Source organism: Ochlerotatus camptorhynchus, unplaced genomic scaffold, assembly GCF_037179485.1.
Source record: "Ochlerotatus camptorhynchus isolate MF236.1 unplaced genomic scaffold, CSIRO-AGI_Acam_v1.1 ptg000055l, whole genome shotgun sequence".
In the NCBI taxonomy this organism is placed as follows: domain Eukaryota; kingdom Metazoa; phylum Arthropoda; class Insecta; order Diptera; family Culicidae; genus Ochlerotatus; species Ochlerotatus camptorhynchus.
This window is the reverse complement of record NW_027040545.1, coordinates 2,544,236-2,565,650: the sequence shown is the minus strand read 5'-3', so window position 1 is coordinate 2,565,650 and position 21,415 is coordinate 2,544,236. Positions and strand designations below refer to the sequence as shown.

General features: G+C 42.2%; 1 protein-coding gene across 1 annotated transcript in view; it reads left to right on the top strand.

Moving 5' to 3' along the window:
- Positions 1 to 2,681: 2,681 nt before the first annotated feature.
- XNP overlaps positions 2,682 to 21,415 on the top strand; it is a 32,550-nt gene continuing 13,816 nt past the window's right edge. The window contains exons 1-3 of the mRNA XM_065239426.1: positions 2,682 to 3,160; positions 13,069 to 14,193; positions 14,362 to 14,684. Coding sequence (XP_065095498.1) covers positions 13,144 to 14,193; positions 14,362 to 14,684 — 1,373 coding nt within the window. The 5' untranslated portion in view covers positions 2,682 to 3,160; positions 13,069 to 13,143. The remainder of the gene's footprint in view (positions 3,161 to 13,068; positions 14,194 to 14,361; positions 14,685 to 21,415) is intronic.

The window sequence follows — 21,415 nt, the reverse complement described above, 5'->3', positions numbered from 1 at the left end:
TTTTAACTTTTAAAAGCAGTGGCCGGGCAACTTTTGATTTGACAGTTGGCCTATTTTTGTTTTGAAAGCGAACCGCTTTCTACCAAAAAGAACCAATGCATGCTTTTAATTCTATCAATGTATTTTTTAATTTGAGCAACGATTTTTCTTTGTGTGTATGAAACTTAAGGGAAGATCCGATAACTTCAGGAACATTCATGACAATTAGCTAAATGGAGGAAGTTTAGTAAGCTACAAAATAGGGCAAATTTCAGGGGAAGTTACCCTAATAAAAATTGTATGGTTAATTTGCTTAACAACGTGTTCTGGGTATCATCCAAACCATTTGTGGAATAGTTCAATGATTTGGGTTATCGTTCGTTTATGGTTATTTTTTATTAGGGTAAGTTCCATTAGTTTTAGAAAATTAGTATGAAATTTTAAAAAGATTCCCAGATGATGAGAACTGCAAAGATGTTCAGAAAATTATTGAGGTCTTCACATAAGTTCAGAAGTTCGCGGAAGCTTAAAAATGTTTAGGCTAGTTCAATTAAATTCAGGGAAGTACAACAAAAATCATTATAACTGCAAAAAACATTAAAGAAATTTATGTGTTTATGAGATACTAATTTAATAAATCTAAAACATCAAACATTTAATTGGTGTGCCGACTACTTTTCATTTCTTAGGTCACTTTTTAGTAACTTTTTTACAATTATAAATCACTACTGATAAATCTGCATATACAGTGGGGGAAATTCGTTTAAACGCAATGTCATTTTTGCGTTTATTTTCAACACAAAAGATCGAGACAAAAAATCAAATATAGTTTGTCATAGCCCATCAGAAGTCTCGTATTTGAGAACACAATTTGATTGGAAGTTCATAATGACTTTTGAAAAAATCCCAAAAAAGGTGATTTTGGGGGGGAAATTCGTTTAAACGCACACTAACGTAAAGCCGCATTGAGCGTACCTATGCTCCTGTTATCTTGCGCATCTGTCATATTTACACTGTATAGCCCTCGTTCGCCATTAACACGAGTTTAAATTTGCGTTGCGCGGTAGTTGTTGCTTGTTTTCGGCAAAATGGGTAAAGGAAAGTATTTAAGCCAGTCGGAGCAAATACTGGTTCGAGAACTCAAAAGTCGCGGTGAGAGCAATCGCAAAATTGCACGTGTGATCCACAGATCGGAAGCAGCAATCAGGAACCTGCTGAAAAAAGGCAAGACGTATGGCGTAAAAAAGAAAACAAAGGGAAATTCGAAGATCACCAACCGTGTCCGAAACCAAATCATACAAATGGGAGACTCTGGAAACTTCTCTGCTGCGCAAATCAAGCAAGAAATGGGGCTTTCCATTTCTAAGAGGCGTGTACGGCAGATTCTACATGGAAGTGGCCACTTAAAGTACACCAAAAAAGCAAAAAAACCCAATCTTCAACCGGCCCACATTAGCGCCAGATTGAATTTCGCTAAAAAATACATGTCTTGGACTACGGAATGGGACAATGTTATTTTTTCTGACGAGAAGAAATTCAATTTGGACGGCCCAGACTGCACCGCATATTATTGGCACGATTTTAGGAAATCTCCGCAGGTTAAGTTGAGCAGGAACTTTGGAGGTGGTACTCTAATGTGTTGGGCCGCTTTTTCGATCCATGGAAAGACCCCTATTGCCACCATTTCAACCAGGATGAATTCGGGAAAGTACTTGGAGCTTCTGGAAGATGTTTTGATCCCGTTTACTGAAGACGTTATGCCGGAAAATTTCGTATTTCAACAGGATAATGCAGCAATTCATGTCAGCAAGCAATCTTTGAAATGGTTTTCTGAACGAGACACCAGTCTTTTGGATTGGCCAGCTCGTAGTCCGGATCTAAATCCTATCGAGAACTTGTGGGGCATCCTGGCACGACAGGTTTACAAAGGCGGAAGGCAGTGAACTTGAGTCAGCCGTAAGAGAAGCCTGGAGCTTGATACCTGATACAACTCTGCAGAAGCTGGTGAAATCAATGCCGAACAGAATTTTCGAAACTATTCAGAAAAACGGAAAGCAAACGAAGTATTAACTATTGTTTATTGTTGATTTTTGAACTGTGAACTCGATTTGATTAATAAAACTAAAAGTGCGTTTAAACGAATTTCCCCCCCAAAATCACCTTTTTTGGGATTTTTTCAAAAGTCATTATGAACTTCCAATCAAATTGTGTTCTCAAATACGAGACTTCTGATGGGCTATGACAAACTATATTTGATTTTTTGTCTCGATCTTTTGTGTTGAAAATAAACGCAAAAATGACATTGCGTTTAAACGAATTTCCCCCACTGTATCATTATTCTAACCCCTATCCATTCAATACCTTGCTCTTTAATTTGCACAACCGTACCGCTGTAAAAATTGCTCACGGAAAACACAAAGTCCCCACTCTTCATGGTTGCCAATCTGCAACATTTGATGTTTCCACTTCAATATTTCTCAAAATCGATAAATGCTTTCATTTGGAATTTTGACCAATATTCGAAACGCAAATCTTTTTCTATTGATTTCGTTGAAAATATGTTTACATTTCTACCCAAAAAAATTACAAGTTCATTAAAGTCTTGCCGTATCAAACGCTTGCTAACCCAAGTCTAAACCTCACTGCCACACCAAATTCAGCTGGCCACCCTGACACGGATTGAACGCCGCTTTTTTCAAGCTGTCAGATTGTATTTAGAAAAACTCTCGCCAGACTTGCTTCTTGCTGCCTCCGATCGGAATTAAAAACCGAAATATCACTAGCTATATACCGAGGGATAGCAAAAAAAGTGGATTCTCCGCCATTACAACTGCACTCAGCGTGGAACATCCTGGAAGTGCCGTAATCCGGAAGATAAGTGTTTCGTTGCAAACCTGTGCAAACAAAAGCGCAGAACGAAGACCCCGAGCTTCTCTCCCTAGCAAAGGATCCCTCCTCCTCCATTGGATAGAAGGGCAGAAGATATATAGATATACGTGTGTGTATGGTGATTTTTGTTTCGTGCAAGTGCTACGACTCAGCGGGGAAAAGCAGCTGAGGTTGGTGCTTTTCTGGATCCAGTGAAAACGGTACCTATTTAAGAGTTTCTTCGTTAGGGATTGTTTCGGAAAAGTAGGAATCTCCTAGGGTGGGACCAGATCGCCGATCCTCGCCGTCCCAGGTAAGTCACAATAGAAATCATATTGTTTGTTAGTTTTCATGTTTCCGCACATCCGATTTCAAAATTTGGTGGGCCCGTATGCAGCTACTCCCAACTCCGTGGATACTTGTTACGTTTCTCTTTGCTATGCTTTCCCATTATGGCAAAACTTTTCACACTTAAATGAGTTTTTCAATCTCAGCTTCAATTGAGGCTTGGAAGTCAACATATTTAAGATTTTTGTTTACTTGATACATATAATTCTGCTAGTTGTTGAGCTAATAAATTAAAATTGCAAACAAAACCTAGTAGGCTCAAATTATTATTATTATTATTCTTCATTATAGAGGTTTGAACATTTCATTGTCATTCGCCGCAGCAGACTCAAATAGCCGTTTACACTACAGCCTATATTACTTGATTTCAAACGTCGTACATATTATTTCCAGTGAAAACATGAGGTATGGATTCTTTAAAACGGATTTCTCTTACAAAACCTTTTGTTTGTGCATGGGAAATCTGTTTCAAACGGATAACGGTGAAAGGCTGTAGTGTAAACGGAGTATTAGGCTTTCGCTCTGATCATGGCAGCCTGAAAATAATCAGAATCAAGAATGGAAGCAAAAATTAATAGGGTAAGCGTACTAATATTCAACTTTTCTGTTTGACAATTCCAGAACAACATGTGAAAAGGGCATACAAGCTTTTTGTAAACAAACCTTTGTAGGCCCTTTTCTCACCAACCGAGGGTCGCCCACTCAAACCAGCAATATCATCGGGAAGGGGAAAGTGTCCCCTACCCGGTGATGTTAAAGGTTTGCGTTGGTGTCATATGGGTGGCGAGGAAAGGACATAAGAAGGTTTGTTTACAAAAAGCTTGTATGCCCTTTTCACATGTTGTTCTGGAATTATCCAACGAATATTCGCAAGGTAGTAGGAGCGTCCCTTAGCTATTAAGGAAAACAATGCTGGAGGCGGCTGGGTTCGATTCCCGGTCAGGTCTTGAAATTTATCGAGTAAGGTTAGGTAGGGCAAAAGATGAACCTTTTTTTTTTTCCTCTGTTCGGGACATAAAACCACTGCGACCAGTAATTTGATCTATTGTAGTATATCCCGTGTCCTTAGTTTAGTGCCTGTCGTATTACTCCATCACTATTGAGAAATGATGAAGTATTCGGTTTTGATACAGTTGTCATTCTTGCCTTTATCGCAAGGAATCGATTCTAATTGAAAGGTCCCGCTATTTATACCCTTCGGAGTGTTGAAACACCCTCCAAAGGCGCGCCCCTTTGTCAGTCAAAATTGGATTCCTTAGCAAAAAAAACAAGACATGACACCGATAATGACCATGCATCAGAACCCTAGTCTTAACCACTTCAAACTAGGAAACAACAAATAGAAGATTAGGAATCACATAGGTGAAGACTAACTAACTCATTTTTTCCTTGTTTCAAGATCATCCTCGGTCCACGCAACCCGAGGACTTATCACTATCAACAAGGCATAAAAAGTAACAAGGACTAAGATGTGTTCCTTTGATTACTGTAAAATCCTGTTCCCCTAGTTTGAAGTAGTCAAGACTAGGAATCGGTGGTAGATCTTACATCCCGTAACGTACCACGAAAAGGTGATCTACCCACGTTACGGGGCAAAGAAAGATGGACCTTAGTTGAAAAAATAAAATATCGCAAAATTCCAAGCATTTGGAATCAAGCTAATTCCATACACGTGATCCCTAATTCAAGGGTTACAACTTAAATGCGAAGCTTTGATTAATTTTCAGTTCATTACATAAAGACATAAAGAAATCACATGTTTGTGTCCAGATATTGTCAGAACTGGGTGAACAACACAATTTACTGGAACACAGTAATTTTCCAGAATAATTACAATTGGGTTACAATTTTTTGCATCTTCAAGAAGCAATTTTGCCTTGCAATAAAATTACCCTCTCAGTAGTGGATTTTTCTTGTTGTACGCCCAAAACTTGGTACAAATGTTATAATATATCATCCCGAAACAAACTTTTGCCTATAATTCTTCGAAAACATGACCAATTTTAGTGATGTTTTGGGAAAAAGTCTGACTCTAAAAGATCTTCCAAACAAGTACCAAAGTATTAAGATTTATTTTTTACGGGCTTCGGAAAGTTCATAACGAACTGTTGCCCCACCTTACTCTATTGTCGTTTTCGTTTTTGCGGTGTAGCACTGGTGTAGTGTAAGCAGGAATAAGCGCGAGTCTTTGATAGCTCAACATCATTTGTTTGTAAACAAAGGTGCATTCTATATCTACACCCTAAAATATTTCGGTGTACGGCAGTGTAGCACCGGTGTGGCTACACCGCAAAAACGAAAACGACATATGATTGTTGAAAATGGTATAGGCTTAGGAAGCTCTAAATTAAGTTGAATCGCTGTGGAAGTTTTATTTCTCATTAATCTCATTTACACCTCACAACATACAAGGAAACTGGAAGTTAACGTGCAGTGTAGCAAACAGGGGGTTCCAATTTCATGAGCGGTGTCTCAATAGCGTCCGAGATTGGTACTCTAGAAAACTTGAAGTGATAGGGCATATCAACCATCATGACGGCCATTTTTGGAATCTTTAAGAAACCTTAAAGGAGGCCTCCCTTAGCTCAGTCGGTAAAGGCGCAGCTACAAAGCAAGACCATGATGGAGGTTGCTGGGTTCGATTTCCGGTCTGGTCTAGGAATGTTTCGGGTTGGAAAATTGTTCGACTTCCCTGGGCAATAGAGTATGATTGTATTTTGCCACACAAATATACTAATGCAAAAATAGTACAGGCATCGAAAGCTCTCAATTAGTAACTGTGGAATTACATCTAGATATAGAACACTAAGTTGAGAGCACGCAATAAGCTAAAATGCGATAAGCATTAAGCCTGAAATGCGATAAGCATTAAGCTTGAAATGCGAAGAAGAAGAAGAAGTAGCTACTGTGAAAGTGCATCTAGAACAAACACTAAATTAAGGACTGGCGTAAAGTCCCAGTAGGGAATATTTTTTCTTAGGTCAACTTTACTTAACCAAACTCCAATAAAAAACTGGTTGTTGGTTATGTCGTTTTCGTTTTTGCGGTGTAGCACTGGTGTAGTGTAAGCAGGAATTAGCGCGAGTCTTTGACAGCTCAACATTATTTGTTTGTAAACAAAGGTGCATCCTATATCTACACCCTAAAATATTTCGGTGTACGGCAGTGTAGCACCGGTGTAGCTACACCGCAAAAACGAAAACGACATTAGCTAGGTATATATACTTCGGAGGTCAGAACATTAATAAATGTAGAAAATAGTTGTGTCTAACAGCTTGATTATTCATAGGCTTCTAAGATGTTCATTTCATGTCGTTACTATGGAATATCCCCCACCTCATAAAAGGTCGTAAGGTGATAGCCATGATGGAAGCCTTCGGTTCCGAATGGGATGATCGGTAGGTACTGACACAATGTCTTCAACAACGTCCACAGGTGCTGGTATCTCATTTTGAACAACGTCTTCAGTTGGGACCACCTCTTCTTCAGTCAACGGTTCGTCACGAGCCAGAACTTCATCCAGTTGTTGTACTTCTTTATGATGAACTCTTCAAGCAGCACGGTCCACACGGTAGATGATCACATGGCGCAGTAGCTTCGTTAGCTACGTTAGCGTCCAGATAACGTTGCCTTGGTTGGTTAGTGTGAGAGCGTATAAGACGACCGTTCTCCAGAAGGACAGTGTAATTGACGGAACCTTTTCTCGCGATCACCTTTCCAGGAAGCCAGAATGTTTCGTTAAGATGATGAGTCTCACCAAATCATCAGCGGGAAATTATCTCTTCACGGTGCCATGGCCTCGGTTGAATTGCTATGTACAACTGGTGTCGTTGAATCACAAGGCTTCAGCAAATCTAGGGTTGTAGTGATAGGCCTACCTAGGAACAGCTACGCGGGTGATTTTCCATCAGGTGCACTTTGGTTGGGCGTCGACCGGTATATGGAAAGAAATGTTTAAAGGTGTTGGAAAGCTGCCATGTTTCCTGCTCTTTAGTCCTCGTTTCAGTGTGTCACAAAGCGCTCAACCAGTAATTGTTAGGTGCGTGATTCCATTATCCGACACGAGGGTTTTGGGATTACCAAACCTCGCAAAGGTTTCCTGTAACATCTCCAATGTCGCCGATGTGGCACTAGTTCGTGCGCGGAAGATTTCTGGTAATTTTGAAAACCCTTCGATCAACAGGAAGGAGTAGAAAGCTTCAATCGGACCAGCATAATCTATGTGAACTTTATCCCATGGCTTTGATGGAATGGGCCACGATTACAGGTCGTTTTTGCGTTTTGATTTAGCAGCTTCAGCTCAAAACTTACAGCATAGAACGAAATCCTCGACGTTGCTATCAATGTTAGGCCAATAGACGAAACTTCGTGCGAGGGACTTCATTCGATCCATTTCCGGGTGACCTCGATGTAATTGCTGGAGAATGGGCCTTCGAAAGCGCTTCGGAACTACGACTCTATCGCCGAACATTATGCAATTCTGCACAACTTGAAGACTGCCTCAGCGATTGAAGTATTGTTGAACAACTGGATCATCGATCGCCTTGGAATGGTTGGGCCATCCTTTCATTAATGTGGAACACCACCTATTTTAGAGCGGGATCTCTTGAGGTTTCAGCAGCAATCATTTCTGACGTCACGGGGAGACTTGAAGTACAATCACTGAGAACGGCTGTGATGTCAGCTTCCATTTGTACAGAAGCAATCACATATTCCTCATCGGTTCTTACATGGAATTTCATCAGTCGTGAAAGGAGGTCAGCGTGTCCAAAGTCTTCATTCGGCACAAACTGGATGTCAGATTTGTACAGCATCAATGTGAGAGCCCAGCGTTGTAGTCGGTTGGCTTTGTACACCGGAATCCCTTTCTTGCATCCGAAAACCTATAAGAGTGGCTTGTGGTCGGTCTGAAAAATGAACTTGCGACCGAACAACGTCTTGTGGAATCGTGTTACAGTAAAAACTAGAGCCAAGGCTTCTTTCTCGATTTAAGCGTAGTTCTGCTCTGCAGCAGTCAGTGATCTTGATACATGCGCGATAGCCTTCACTGATCCATTAGAGAAACGATGCATAATAACAGCGCCAACCCCATCTTCGGATGCGTCACCTGCTACAATAATTTCCTTGTTCGGGTCAAATATTCTTATAACTAACATATATGTTTTTTTCAATTAAATCTATCTTAACCTAACAATAATATCTTACAAGCTAAGTCAACCCCATGACGAATCAAATTACATGAGAATTCAATTACTCGTTCAACTCAAATCTAGTTCCAAGAACCACTTTGGCCACATCGGGACACATTCCGGGTGTCCCGGGGGATGCAGCCAGCATCTGATTAGGGTCAAACCCATCATTCGACACTTCAACTTACATAACTAGTTCAATGGAATTCAAATTTAGTTCCAAGAACCACTTTGGGCACATCCGGACATATTCCGAGTGTCCCGGGGGAAGTAACCAACATCTGATTAGGATCAAACTCATCATGCGACACTTAAAATTACATAAGAATTCCATTACTAGTTTAATGGAACTCAAATTTAGTTCCAAGAACCACTTTGGCCACATCCGGACATATTCAGGGGGTCCTGGGGGAAGCAGACATATAGTCTAATACCAATCAATATGGGTATTTTTGGAATCGGGATAATGCCTAGGGTTCGGAAATCGATATTCGACGACATTTTGGAATCAAAGATGGCAGCTTCCGGTTTCAGAAAAAAATGGGAAATACTGCCAAATACGCATCAATAGGGTATTTTTGGAAACGGAGTGACGTCCACAGATCTGAAATCAATATCTGACGCCATTTTGACGAGTTGGGAGAAATATCGGCAGCGGATGAGGATCCGATTACAGCGCATTGTTAAGCCCCGTAGAATAGTCGCCACAAATTCGAACAGAAACGTTGTCGGATTTCCGGGCCATAACTATCGGAGTTGCCCAGTCAGAAAACTTCACTGGCGAAATGATTTCGTTTTCTTGCAGTCGTTGAAGTTCGGCATCGACCTTTGGAAGTGAAGTGCTGCATAAGCCACAGGTCTTTTTGGACAGTACACGGGACGGACGTCGGGCTTCAAATAGAGTTTTACCTTCACTTCAGTGCACCGGCCAAGTGTGTTCTGGAACATTTCAGGAAACTTAATTTTTGGACAGTGTCTTCCGGTCTTCGTATTTTGGACTATAGGCTGTAAGCCCGTTACCCTATTCAAAAACTAGACAGAAAGTACATGTTTCACATATTACAAATTAATCTGGTTTCTTAAAAATAACCTAAGTCTAATTCGAATCTCTTCTGACGTGATATTTGTAGAAATTACATCTTGTAGTCTGTTGAATTCGTTCATAAATCTACTTGTAGGCTCATGCTGCTTTCTTGACCTCAACGGAGAATCGAACACCCTTCGGCGACCAAGAGAAACCGGGCTGGTGTTGAAGCTGAGCCGATCGTAGAGGAACGGACTCCTTGTCCGTCCGCAGAATATTATGTCGGTGATCTTGTGTCTCGTACTGACTGTGTCGAGGTCCACCAGACAGCAGAGGCCTTGGTATGCTGGCAATTGTTCTCCACTCCATCCAAGGTTTCTCAAGGCAAATTTTAGGAACTTATTCTGAATTCCCTCTAGGCTTTGAATTTGCACCGCCGCAAAGTCGTGTTTGGACCTAACGAGGCTAATGTAGATAGTTAGGATTGCATGAGGATCAGTAAACTCTCGACCGAAACGTCGCAAGAACCCATGCTTTGTTGTTGGAAACCGCTCGTTAATTCTCTCATATAGATGGGAGTAGACAAGTCGCTCGAACAGTTTTAGCATCGTTGACTGAATCGATACACCCCGGTAGTTCTCAGCATCAGAACGAAAGCCCTTCTTATGGATTGGAGTTATGTGTGAGATTTTCCAATGAGCCGAGAAATAACCATCCGAAAGCGAGGAATTGAAAAGAATAGACAGGAGTTCAACGAGCTCATCCTTGAATTCCTTCAACAACTTATTTGAAAATCTCAGTGGTCCTGCTGACTTTCCTGAGTCTATATCCGACACCCCTTGTCTCACTTCTTCACGAGATAACTCTAACGATTCATCGGATTCGTTGACTGTAGAGTAGATTTCATTTGAGTGATCGTTCCGATAAACACTCGTGAAGTACTCCGCAAAAAGTACAGCGGTATCCTGTCCATTGGAGGATTTTTTCTTTATTACCGTGATTTTTAGCCGTAGGCTAGTTCATCACGTTATACAGCAGATGGTCGTGACGTATAACTGGCTCTCATTACCCAACGAATGAGACAGACAACATTTTAAAAACTTAATGTAAAGTGAGGATTAGATCGGGGCTGTGGTGAGGACTGGGTGCGCGAACAAGGTAGAGCTCCGCCGTAGGAGACAGTGCCCCGACGGCAGAAAAAATAGAAACGTGAGGAACACACGATCAGTGCAGCCACCGACGGGGGGCTAGATTTGATCATACAAGTGGGCTTCCTTCAGAAAGGCGATCAGCGCAGCCAACGTCGAGGGGTCGTAACCAAGCGTTCACGTAGCTTCTGGAACTCCGAGCAGATACACAGCACGTGTTCCACCGAGGCGGGGATGCTGCAAATTGAACAGACCTTGCGGAAAGGTGTCCCACTGAAATTACAGGAAATCCTCGCATGGCCGGTCCGGAGTCTTGAGATGATCCGCTGGTCCTTGTACTTTTGGCTGTCCAGCCAGGAGCGTACGGTTTCATTGATCTTCATCAGGAAAGTGGTCCGCGACTGGAACCATTCCTGCTGCCAGGCTTCCATAATAGTATTCACAATCCAACGCCTGACGTCTAGGAGGAGGGGTACGTTCCTGGTGTAATGGGGACGGGATGCACCAGATCCCGCCAGTCTGTTCGCAGCCTCGTTTCCGGGAACACCACAGTGTCCGGGGATCCACGTAAAGACGGTTGAAGGTGGGGCGTACCGTGTAATGGCTTGTATCCAGGGGTGGTTCGGGGCTTCGGCTTCCAGCGCTTGGATGACGCTGTGTGAGTCAGTTAACACGAGGATCGGTTGATCTGGCGGAGTGATGGCTGCGTCTAGAATAGCTGTGGCTTCAGCGGAAAAAACGGAACACTCCTCCGGTAGACTTTGACTCGTTGCAGTGTTCGGTCCTGCCACTCCGAGTCCAACTCCAGCCCGTGACCGCGATCCGTCCGAACGTGCCGCGGATAAACCGACCTGAGAAGCTCTGCAACAGAACGTCTCAAAGCTACAGAGTTATCTCCGGCTTGGAATCCACTCTTACGCCTAGTTTTCACTGGAAATCCTATGTATGAGTGCCCATTGCAAGACAGCCTATATTACGTGATATAGGTTGTAATGTGAACGGGGTATTAATCTGCTTATCTATTTTGACGACGTTTGATCGCCAACTCTTCTCTCCATGCCAGTGGACCCTGGCCACCGGGGGGAGGTCACGGTTGGCTGCAGTGCGGAGGGCTCTATTGCCCTTGTTTAGGAGAAAGACCCTTTCGTTCCCGAATGTCTTAGCAGCGAGGGTAGCGGCTTTCGTAGCAATGAGTGCAGCAGATCGATAGCGGAAAAGGAGGATTCCGCAGGCGTGGAAGGGAGAGAGAAGGACGGATACGATGCGTACGTAGGTATTGTATACCGGATCGAGGATGTGGTTGAGCTTCTCGGTGGCTAAGCAGGTTATTTCGAGGCCGTAGAAAAGTCGACTGTCGATAACAGCCCGAGCGACACGAAGATGGATCTCACGGTTGCTGGAGCGATGCGGGTGGGAGATTACCCTGACTATGTTGATGCGGATACAACAGTTTTCTTTCACCATCCTGAAGTGCTGGTTGTGAAGCTTAGGGTGCGATCCAGTACTATCCCCAGAACACGCACTGTTTTCTTGAGCGGAATGAGATGAATTGCCACCAGGAATAGCGTTACCGCTATGACGGATCCCTGGGGCACTCCAGTTTCCTCGGGGAACGGATCCGAGCGAGTGTTCCCGACAGTCACCTGGAAGCACTTTCTTACCTTGAAATGGCAAATATTAACTCTGAAGGATTATTTTTAGTCTTCTTTGGTGAAATATGCGCAGTACAGATTATCGAAAATAAACGTTATTTAAAAACTTGTTGCATAACATTTTCTCAAGTCTTGAGGTTTTTCGGTTTCAGCAGTTGATTTTTATGATGCCTAAAACTCATAGGTTGCTCAGTTTTTTTAAGGATCTAGAAGCGAAGAGTACGTAGACCAAATGACCTGGAACAGATTGCACCATGCGTGATGAAATGGCCAAATTCCAGCACAAAGCTGGTTCATTTGTCCCTACCGAACAATTACAATTCTCGATGAACATTTCAAATGGTCCTATCTGCTTTGATCGATTCTCTTCATCGGCTTTCTCTTTTCATAACCACTGTTATGCAAACAGATTTCGCGCTAATTCTACCGTATAGTTTGATAAAGGAGGTTCTTATCTAGTGTCCAAAACGTCAAATACAACAGGGAAAGGTTTTGCAGCTGAGTTATTGACGAAAGAGAAAGTCGATGAAGAGAATCGATCAAAGCAGATAGGACCATTTGAAATGTTCATCATCCTTTATCAAACTATGTGGCAGAAATAGCTCAAAATCTGTTTATAAAGCTATGGCTATCAAAAGAGAAAGTCGATGAAGAGAATCGATCAAAGTCACTTACACCCCTTTGCTTCTAACCCCTCAAATAAGACCGATTAATCTCACATTAGATTACTAATGTCATAACAAAAAAAAATCAAAACTCATTTGCACTTGAAAAATCTAAAATATTTAAATTGTGCTCAAACTCCACTCCGAAAATCTTCCCGTCAATTTCTAACCTATCTTCATTTGTTTCAATTTCAGATCCATTGAAGTTTAAAAATACTGGTGTGATTTGAGCAATGCTCCTATAAGAAAAAATCACCCCCGTCTACAGCAATGAGAACCAAAAAGACCACTAAACCGGCCCCGAATCTTGCCGCTTCGTCAAACGGAGACAGCAAGCCCGAAAGGACCACAAAACTTCTCACCACCAATGGCAAAGCCGGGGAGAATGAAGAAGATCCCGCTGATAGTGTCATATTGATCGACAATGATTCACTTGTCAGTATCGCTGAAAATGGTAATGTGGAGAAAGCAGACGGCAGCGAGTCCGAAAAGGACGATGAAGCCACCAGTTCACACAAGGCGAATGACAAGGCTGGATCTGCTGATGACAAAACTGACAGCGGTACAAAGGAGCCCACGAAAATTATCCGGCTTGTTTCGATTGAAAAACTGATGAGGCCAAACCTCCTGCCAACCACAGAGGAAGAAACTTCAAAGAAAAAATCATCTCATAAGAAAACAACGATTGAAAAGCTCAGTAACAAGCGCGCGAAGGATACAAGTGTGATTGAAATCAGCGACACCGATAACGAAGACGATAATAAACCATTGTTCAAGAAAATCAAAACAGATGGTGACGTCGTTCAGAATCTGTTCATTGATGACAGTGATGATGAAATCATATCGATCAAGAAGAAAGTTTTTCCAAAAGCCACAAAGGCTAGTAAGAAGCTGATCGATGATGATGAGGATGAAGAGGAAGATTATCAACCAGTTGTCAAAGGACAACTCATACCTAAAGCTGCCAAGAGCAAGCCGAAGCAACACGCAAAGGTCCCAGAAGGCTGCAAGAGCTTTTCATTGAGGGTTGAGAAATTACCTTCGGACCTGAAGTCGTTCATGAAAGAGCACAAGTTGAGCGGTATTCTCGATAGGAAAAATCGTGAAATTACTACATTCAAGCCGAACACAAACCACTACGGCGATTTTATCCGTAAGCGGAATGCAAGCGGGGCAGGATCAAGCAAGTCGAAGGCGCAAGATGGCAAGAAGAGCATGAGTAGCAAGAGTCTAGTTATTCTGTCGAGTGAAAGCGAAGAAGCCAATTCCGATGAACCGATCGCGAACATGGTTTCTAAATCAGACAACATTCCCAAAAATGTAAAATTTCATTTGTTTGGACCGAGTGTTTTTTACTGTGCTGGAATCATCTGACCAAGAACCGAGAGATTCGGTTCTTGGTCAGATGAGTTTCAAGGTCTTGTACTTATTCGAGGGGCACAATTCGTTTGTGCGTCTACGTTTCGTTTTTGTTTTTTTTTCACACAGAAGACTATGTCCAAGAGGTCAACCCGTTCGAAGCGTCAGCTTAATGGAAGCGACGACGATGGTGACAGTGATGGCGATTTCGAAATTAAAACTGGGAAGAGCAAAGCCACGGTTCACGAACGGAGTAGGAGGCAGCGTGAAATGCGACAAGCCAGAAGGAGAAAGGATTCATCCGAAGAGGAGGAGGAGGATGAAGAGGAAAATGACAAGGCCGGTGGAAGTGAGTCGGACGATTTCGAGGAAGATAAACCGCAGCCGAAGAAGAAACGGTCGCGTATCAAGAAGGTCTCGTCTTCTTCGTCCGACGATGACGACGGAAATAAGTAAGTAGCCCTAGTTGACGAACTTATTTGCAATCATTTTTCGTTGATGACGTTTGAACTGATGTCCTGCGGGAACATACCTATCATTTCAACGTTAACATTTTTGAAACTAGACGACATTCTATATCCTGAAATGAAACATATTGAACGTTCGGTAACTGAACCACCGACAAATCGACATGAAACTTGAACTTAAGTTTTGATCGAGAATCCATAACGGCCGATTCAAATGTGCAGTGGGATCGCCATAGAAATGTTTTATCTATTACTTGTGTTTTGATCAGAAATTTCTTTGTAATTTGAATGATCATTCATGTCGGTTTGTCGGTGATTGAATAGTGTTTGTTTTTAAATGCCGTAGGCATTCTGAATCAACCCAAATTGTTAAAAAATAAGGCGACTCTACCTCATTTGGCAAAATGTGCTACTTTATGCCCATAACCGCATGCAAGTCGGTCATCTGTAAAAAAAACCTGGAAATGAGGAAACGGCGCGCACAAGTTTTCTCATATTACACTTATTTTGGAGGGATAATTTCAAAAATAATTGTGCAATGTGATAGGATGCATCTATTTTTAGTAAAAAATATTGGATAAAATATCGTGATTTTTTTTGTATGACCAAAATCTGAGTGGGGCTGACTTGAGATTACAATTAACGTCAATGACAGTGGCGTTTCCTTAACCTCAATCTACCTGTGCACCAACTCTCAAAACATAAGCAATTCAGTGCCAACATTTCAAAGGGGCGTAATTGCATTTGTAAACAATGGCTTTAGTCGTCGATTTCTCGTGAATAAAAGCTCACTCATGAAAAATAATGACACCAGCAGGTAGAGGAATGTTTCCTCTATCAGCAAGCAATGTAATTTTGTAGAGGTAAGATTACATTCACGAGAAATTGACGGTTAAAGTAATTGTTTACAAAAGCAATTACGCCCCTTTGAAATGTTGGCACTGAATTATCAAAATATTGCTTGCAATGGATAGATATCGAGTGAACTAGAAGATTAAGTGGATTTTTCAACCGATTCGAGTATGAATATGGCATTTAATCTGGTTTTGAAATTTGGACATAGGTAAAAACGTGAGGTTACGGGACGTCACTGGTCGATGAGAAAAATAATCGCAAGTCAGTCACAACGTAATGGCGATGCTGCTTTAGTTTAGCATAGTATTGAAAGATACCAAGATCCCATAGAACATTACTGAATGTTTTTGGAATCGTTCCGCTGGTTTCGGAGTAACGACCGGAACATATTCCGACGAGTACGGGTCTTAAGTTCAGAAATTCTCAAAACCGTGCCATCAATTCACATTAGAATTCGAAAAGAAGATCAATAAGAGTCATGATTAGTAACCAGCACCATGTTGGCCACACCCGAACATTTTCAGGTTATCCCCGGGTGAAGTGCTTACACCTTTTTAAATCAAAACCCATCATGCGACACATTACTTCACACGAAAATTCAGAGCCATAATCATTGGCGGTCATATTGAGGATCATAAGAATTATATTGGCCACATGTTCCGGATACCCTAGGGGAAGTGGACAGAATCTGTCTTGATTCAAGTCTCATGATACGATATGTTGTCTAGCATTCTTAATTCAATAGAAGCAAACCTAAAAACATAAGGAACTGTTCATAAATTACGTAGACACCTCACCCCAAAAGGCCTGGGTTCATTCTGAAGCATAAAATCTCTGATCACGCCTTCCTTCTGAAGAGAAGTAAAGCCGTTGGTCGCTGGTAGATGAGTTGGTGGGTCGATAGGTAGGGTCCAGTTGTGGGACCTGCCTCCCTCATTGCAAGACAGCCTAAATTACGTGATATAGGCTGTAATGTGTACGGGGTACTAGGTTTTAAAAACAAACTAGCAAACTGACGTTTGTCAGAAAACAAGCAGACCCAATCTTGATACCCGATCCAGGTTGGAACTGAATAATAAACGAATTCGCTATAAAACGGGAACATGCTAGTGCGAAGCAAGTGACTGAACAGGAAACACCAATCTTCGAGGTGAATGATCGGTTGCAGAAACTAGTTGAGATGCAGGAGAATTTCGATAAAATCCAATGCGAAATCGAGGACGCAGCAACGGAGGAGGAATTGCCGTCGGTGCTCAACGTGAGAGTGGATTACGAAAAACTGTATTACGCAACCAAACGGTTGTACACCTGCTGGTTGCAAGAAACACGGCAGGAGAAGAGATCGAATTTCGGCAGCAGTGACGCGACGTTCATTGAACCGGAAAGTGACCTCAAGGAAGTCGTTCGTGCGCTGTTGGAGATACAAAGGACGTTGTTGACCAGACAAGCTGCAGCTTCAACTACCGTGGAGGAGTTAGCTGGCCAGTTTCATGGAATGCACGCAGCACCAATCTACATGCAGGACATCTTCACCAGCAGTGTGGACATGAAGAACCTTACGAATGCACTTAAGCTTCAGTTTCTTATGTCTCACTTGGAAGGAGAAGCGAAAAGCCTGGTGAGTAGCTATGCAATCACAGATGTTAACTACAAACAGGTGTGGGACACTCTGGTCGAACACTACGACAAGTCGAAGTTTGCTGTTTCGGCAAGTGATAAAAGCAATGAACCTCACGAACTTGCGGAAGCTCGTATCGACATCCGACGAGGTGATATGCCAGCTAAAGGCCATTGGCTCCATGGCTCATTCGTCTAGTCTTGAAGAAGCTGGATGACAATTTGCGTTCCAAGTGGGCAACACACATCGATGACATCGACAATCCCACATTCGATGAACTACTGAAATTCCTCAAGCGGAAGTGTGATGCATTCGAAACTTGTGCTGCGTTCGGCGGTAAACACTTGGATCATGTCAAGAAGAAATCTACAAGGAAGAAAAGAAGCCGATCAAGAAGAAAATCAACAGTTTCTATCAAGACCAACAATTGAAATGGCCTTAACTCCATTTTGTAAACAAACTTTGTAAGGCCATTTTCTTGGGAACCGAAACCTACATTTGCAAACATAAACCACAATCGGGTAGAGGAGAATTTCTCCTGTTCATTATGTTGGTTTGCCTTTGCGGACTTCGGTTCCCGAGAAAATGGCCTTACAAGGTTTGTTTACAAAATGGAGTTGAGGCCTTTTCAATTGTTGGTCTTGCTATGTCGTAGAGCAGCATTCATGTCCGATGTCCGAAGACCATGGAATCTACAAGTCAGTGCCAACATTTCAAAGGGGCGTAATTGCTTTTGTAAACAATGGCTTTAGACGTCGATTTCTCGCAAATGAAAACCCACCCCTCCAAATTACAAATGCTAGCTGATACAGGAAACATTCCTTTGCGTGCTGGTGTCATTCATTTTCATGAGTGAGCTTTCATTCACGATAAATCAATGACTAAAGTCTTTGTTTACAAATGCAATTACGCCCCTTTGAAATGTTGGCACTGAAGTGTTCAATATTCAAGGAGGCTTCGGTGAAGGCAAGGCGTGAATTTGTACAGCAAGCAAGACGCTGCTTCAATGGTTTGCGTTCGAACCACTGTGCAAAATCGTGCCCGTCGAAGTCTGTGTGCCATACGCCAGATTGTAACCAAAAGCAATCGACGAAATCTGAGTTTTCCTGCATCACTTCTACTGTCGAAGCGCAAATACCAACAGTGAACACAGAAGAAGAAAACGAATAAGCAAGTGGTATCCTGTTCTGCAAACGTCAAAACAGTTGCTTCGATCGTCATCGGTACGCTGCCGACTGCTGCTGTATGTGTGAAGGGAAAAAACAACCAGTTTCATGAAGTGTCATGATCGACAGTGGTTCTAAAGCATCGCTGATTACGGAGCATTGTATCACTATTCTTGGATTGGATAGGAAAAATGCGAAGGTGGTTACTTCTGGTATCGGTACCGGTGGTGGATTTGGAAATCTCGTCGCGATTCGACTACAAGCCAGCCATCCAAACGAAAACTTACGTGCTGAGTAAGCTGTCAACAAACATGCCAAGTCTGAAGTATCTTAATTTGGTACCATTAGCGGATCCGGATTTCGACAAACCAAACAAGGTTGACTTGATTATGTTGATGTGTTTCTGTCGATTGTTGAAGATGGTAAGATGAAGGGGAACCCCAGTAACATTGAATTCCGCATTTGGTTGAATTATTGCTGGCCAGCTCGATGCTGCAGTCATTCCACAATCGTCAGTTTGTGTACCGAAATGAACATCGATAAAACACTTCGACAGTTCTGGGAAGCCGCTAACACTGGATGAACCAAATGCGGTGAATATGTATCAAGCTACTTACAAACGTGAAGAATCTGGTCGATTCGTGGTGAGCCTTCCTTTCTAAGAAACAGAAGCACCGTTGGGGGAGTCACTGCCAGCAGCCATCCATCGACTGAAGGCAATGCAGCGAAATTGTTTACAAAAGCTATTACGCCCTTATTCCAGCTCTATCTAGAGATTTGGTCAGCAATGACATTAACACTATGAAACAAAAAAAATTCTATAACGAGGTTCACATTTTCCACGCAAGACGCGTCATCAAAGTCAAGCAGCGCCTAGCCTGCAGCAGAATCGTCCTTATCTGCCTATGGATAAACGTGGAAGAAGTAGCGACGTTTGAAAACATTGCCGATAGACTACAATATGGCGGCCAAATCCAAGATGGCTACCAAAAGAAATTTCATTCCGAATGAAAGCCCTATCCTTCCTCTTCATAATAACGTGTTGTTTGCAGGACGGTTCCATATGAAATTTCAAAGATGTAACATAATAAATATAAAGAGAGAGAGGATTAGTAATTTCCATTTAATTCCACTACCTTATTTGCTTATCCTTGACAGATACGCGTATTTCGTCTACAATGTGCAGACTTCTTCAGTGTCTTGTACTAATAGTCGATTATTAGTACAAGACACTGAAGATGTCTACACATAGTAGACAAAATACGCGTATCTGTCAAGGATAAGAAAATAAGGTAATGGAATTAAATGGAAATTACTAATCCTTCTCTCTCTCTCTTTATATTGAAAAAAACAATTTTACGCGGTGATAAGCGTGTGTGAAAAGTCACTAATGACACCGGCACTACGACCCTACGACACCGAACAGCAATCGTGACGGAATTTAAAACAAGTGTTTCTTATGCAATTTGGAGGGACACTTAATGTAGTCCAGCGTCAAGCGGAAGGTCCAGAAAAGCACTCCATCAAAGAACAACAGGATGACGAAATGCAAGACCACGTCAAAGAACAGAGGGATGGCAGTATGTACGCCGGTGTGTTGGCTGAAGGTGCATCGTTAGACAGCAACGGAAATGATAGAGATGATGGAAATGGACGGGCGTTCTAGGAGCAGAAAACGAAAGCAAGTGCGAACTTAAGAACTATACGAAGGAAAACAAAAGGAACGGATTGGATACACGGAAGAAAGCTGAAGCAAACAGGAAATCACCTCTCAGGAAGAATATAAAGAACAGAATGATTCTCCAGAATATATTTGTCTTACTTTTTTATAAAATCGTGTAATATTAGCTCCGTAGAGATTTTTGAAGGCATTTGATCCTAAATAAACAAATTATTTAGTTCGAATTTCTGCAAAAATTACTTGAATCGAATTTTTATCATGATCCGAATATGCGTTTACATTCTCAAAGGCAACTTATTTCTTTCGTGGTCCCTAGAACCCCCACGACGTCCGTACTCAAACCACAGGCACCGAACCGGTGGCCATCCGGCAGGACTTTGGCAACAGCAAACTATCTTACAGTCTTGGACATGTCGCAGAATGATAGCGACAAAGTGCATCCCAAAGCCTCTTCCCCTCGCTTCCTGCCTGCACCCGAAGAATCCAAGGTGGGTTAAAAACCGTAAAACGGTTGCGCGTTATAATAGCTTTTTTTACGCAGAACCTCCGGCATGAGCGCTTCGGCTTTCCGTCAAGACATCCAACGACAGAAGTCTCCATCGGTGATAAAGCACGAGCCTTAATGACACACCCTCCGTCGGTAGTAGATCGCCCAGTAAGTAAATTAAAATATAATAGGTACCTATGATTCAAGTTCTATAATAACTATTCTTATGAATCAGAACTCGGAATTCGATAGGCTCTCCGGATCTTCGTCAAGCCACCTTGCTATTGTTAAACAACTACATCAGTATATTGTTGCCCAAAATAGGCAGATTGAGGAGCTGACACGAGAGAATCGGAAGTTGAGAGCTGCATACCAACAAGCTGTACCATCCCGGCAGCCAGTACACATTCCGGAACAACCGCGGAGGGGCCATCTGCAGTTTTACCATCAGCAAGCAAACGACTGCGTCCCGCCGTTTGTTCGTGTGGTGTTAAAAAATGTGAGGCCAAAACATTGTTGAATGAGTAAAATCAGAGCTCCGGAAATGAAATGTACTTCAATAAATTTGCATCAATGCACGACAATTTGACTATTAGCGGTTGTTTCTTCTTACCTAAGTCCGATCCATCTCGGTCCACGGTCTTCGTCGGCTTCGTATTACTAGCTTATGGCGTGCTCTCCACTTACTGTTCTAGATGCACTTCTACAGTTATTAATTGAGAGCATTCGATGCCTATACCGTTTTTGCATTAGTAGGGTAAGGTGGGGCAAGATGGGTTATCTACCTAATTTATTTATTTATTTTTATTGTTATCAACAAGAGACTCAATGTAGTTCCAATGCTCAGTTGACACCTAGCCCTTAATGTGTACGGACGAATAATACTAAGGCAGAGAAAAAAGTTGTGTT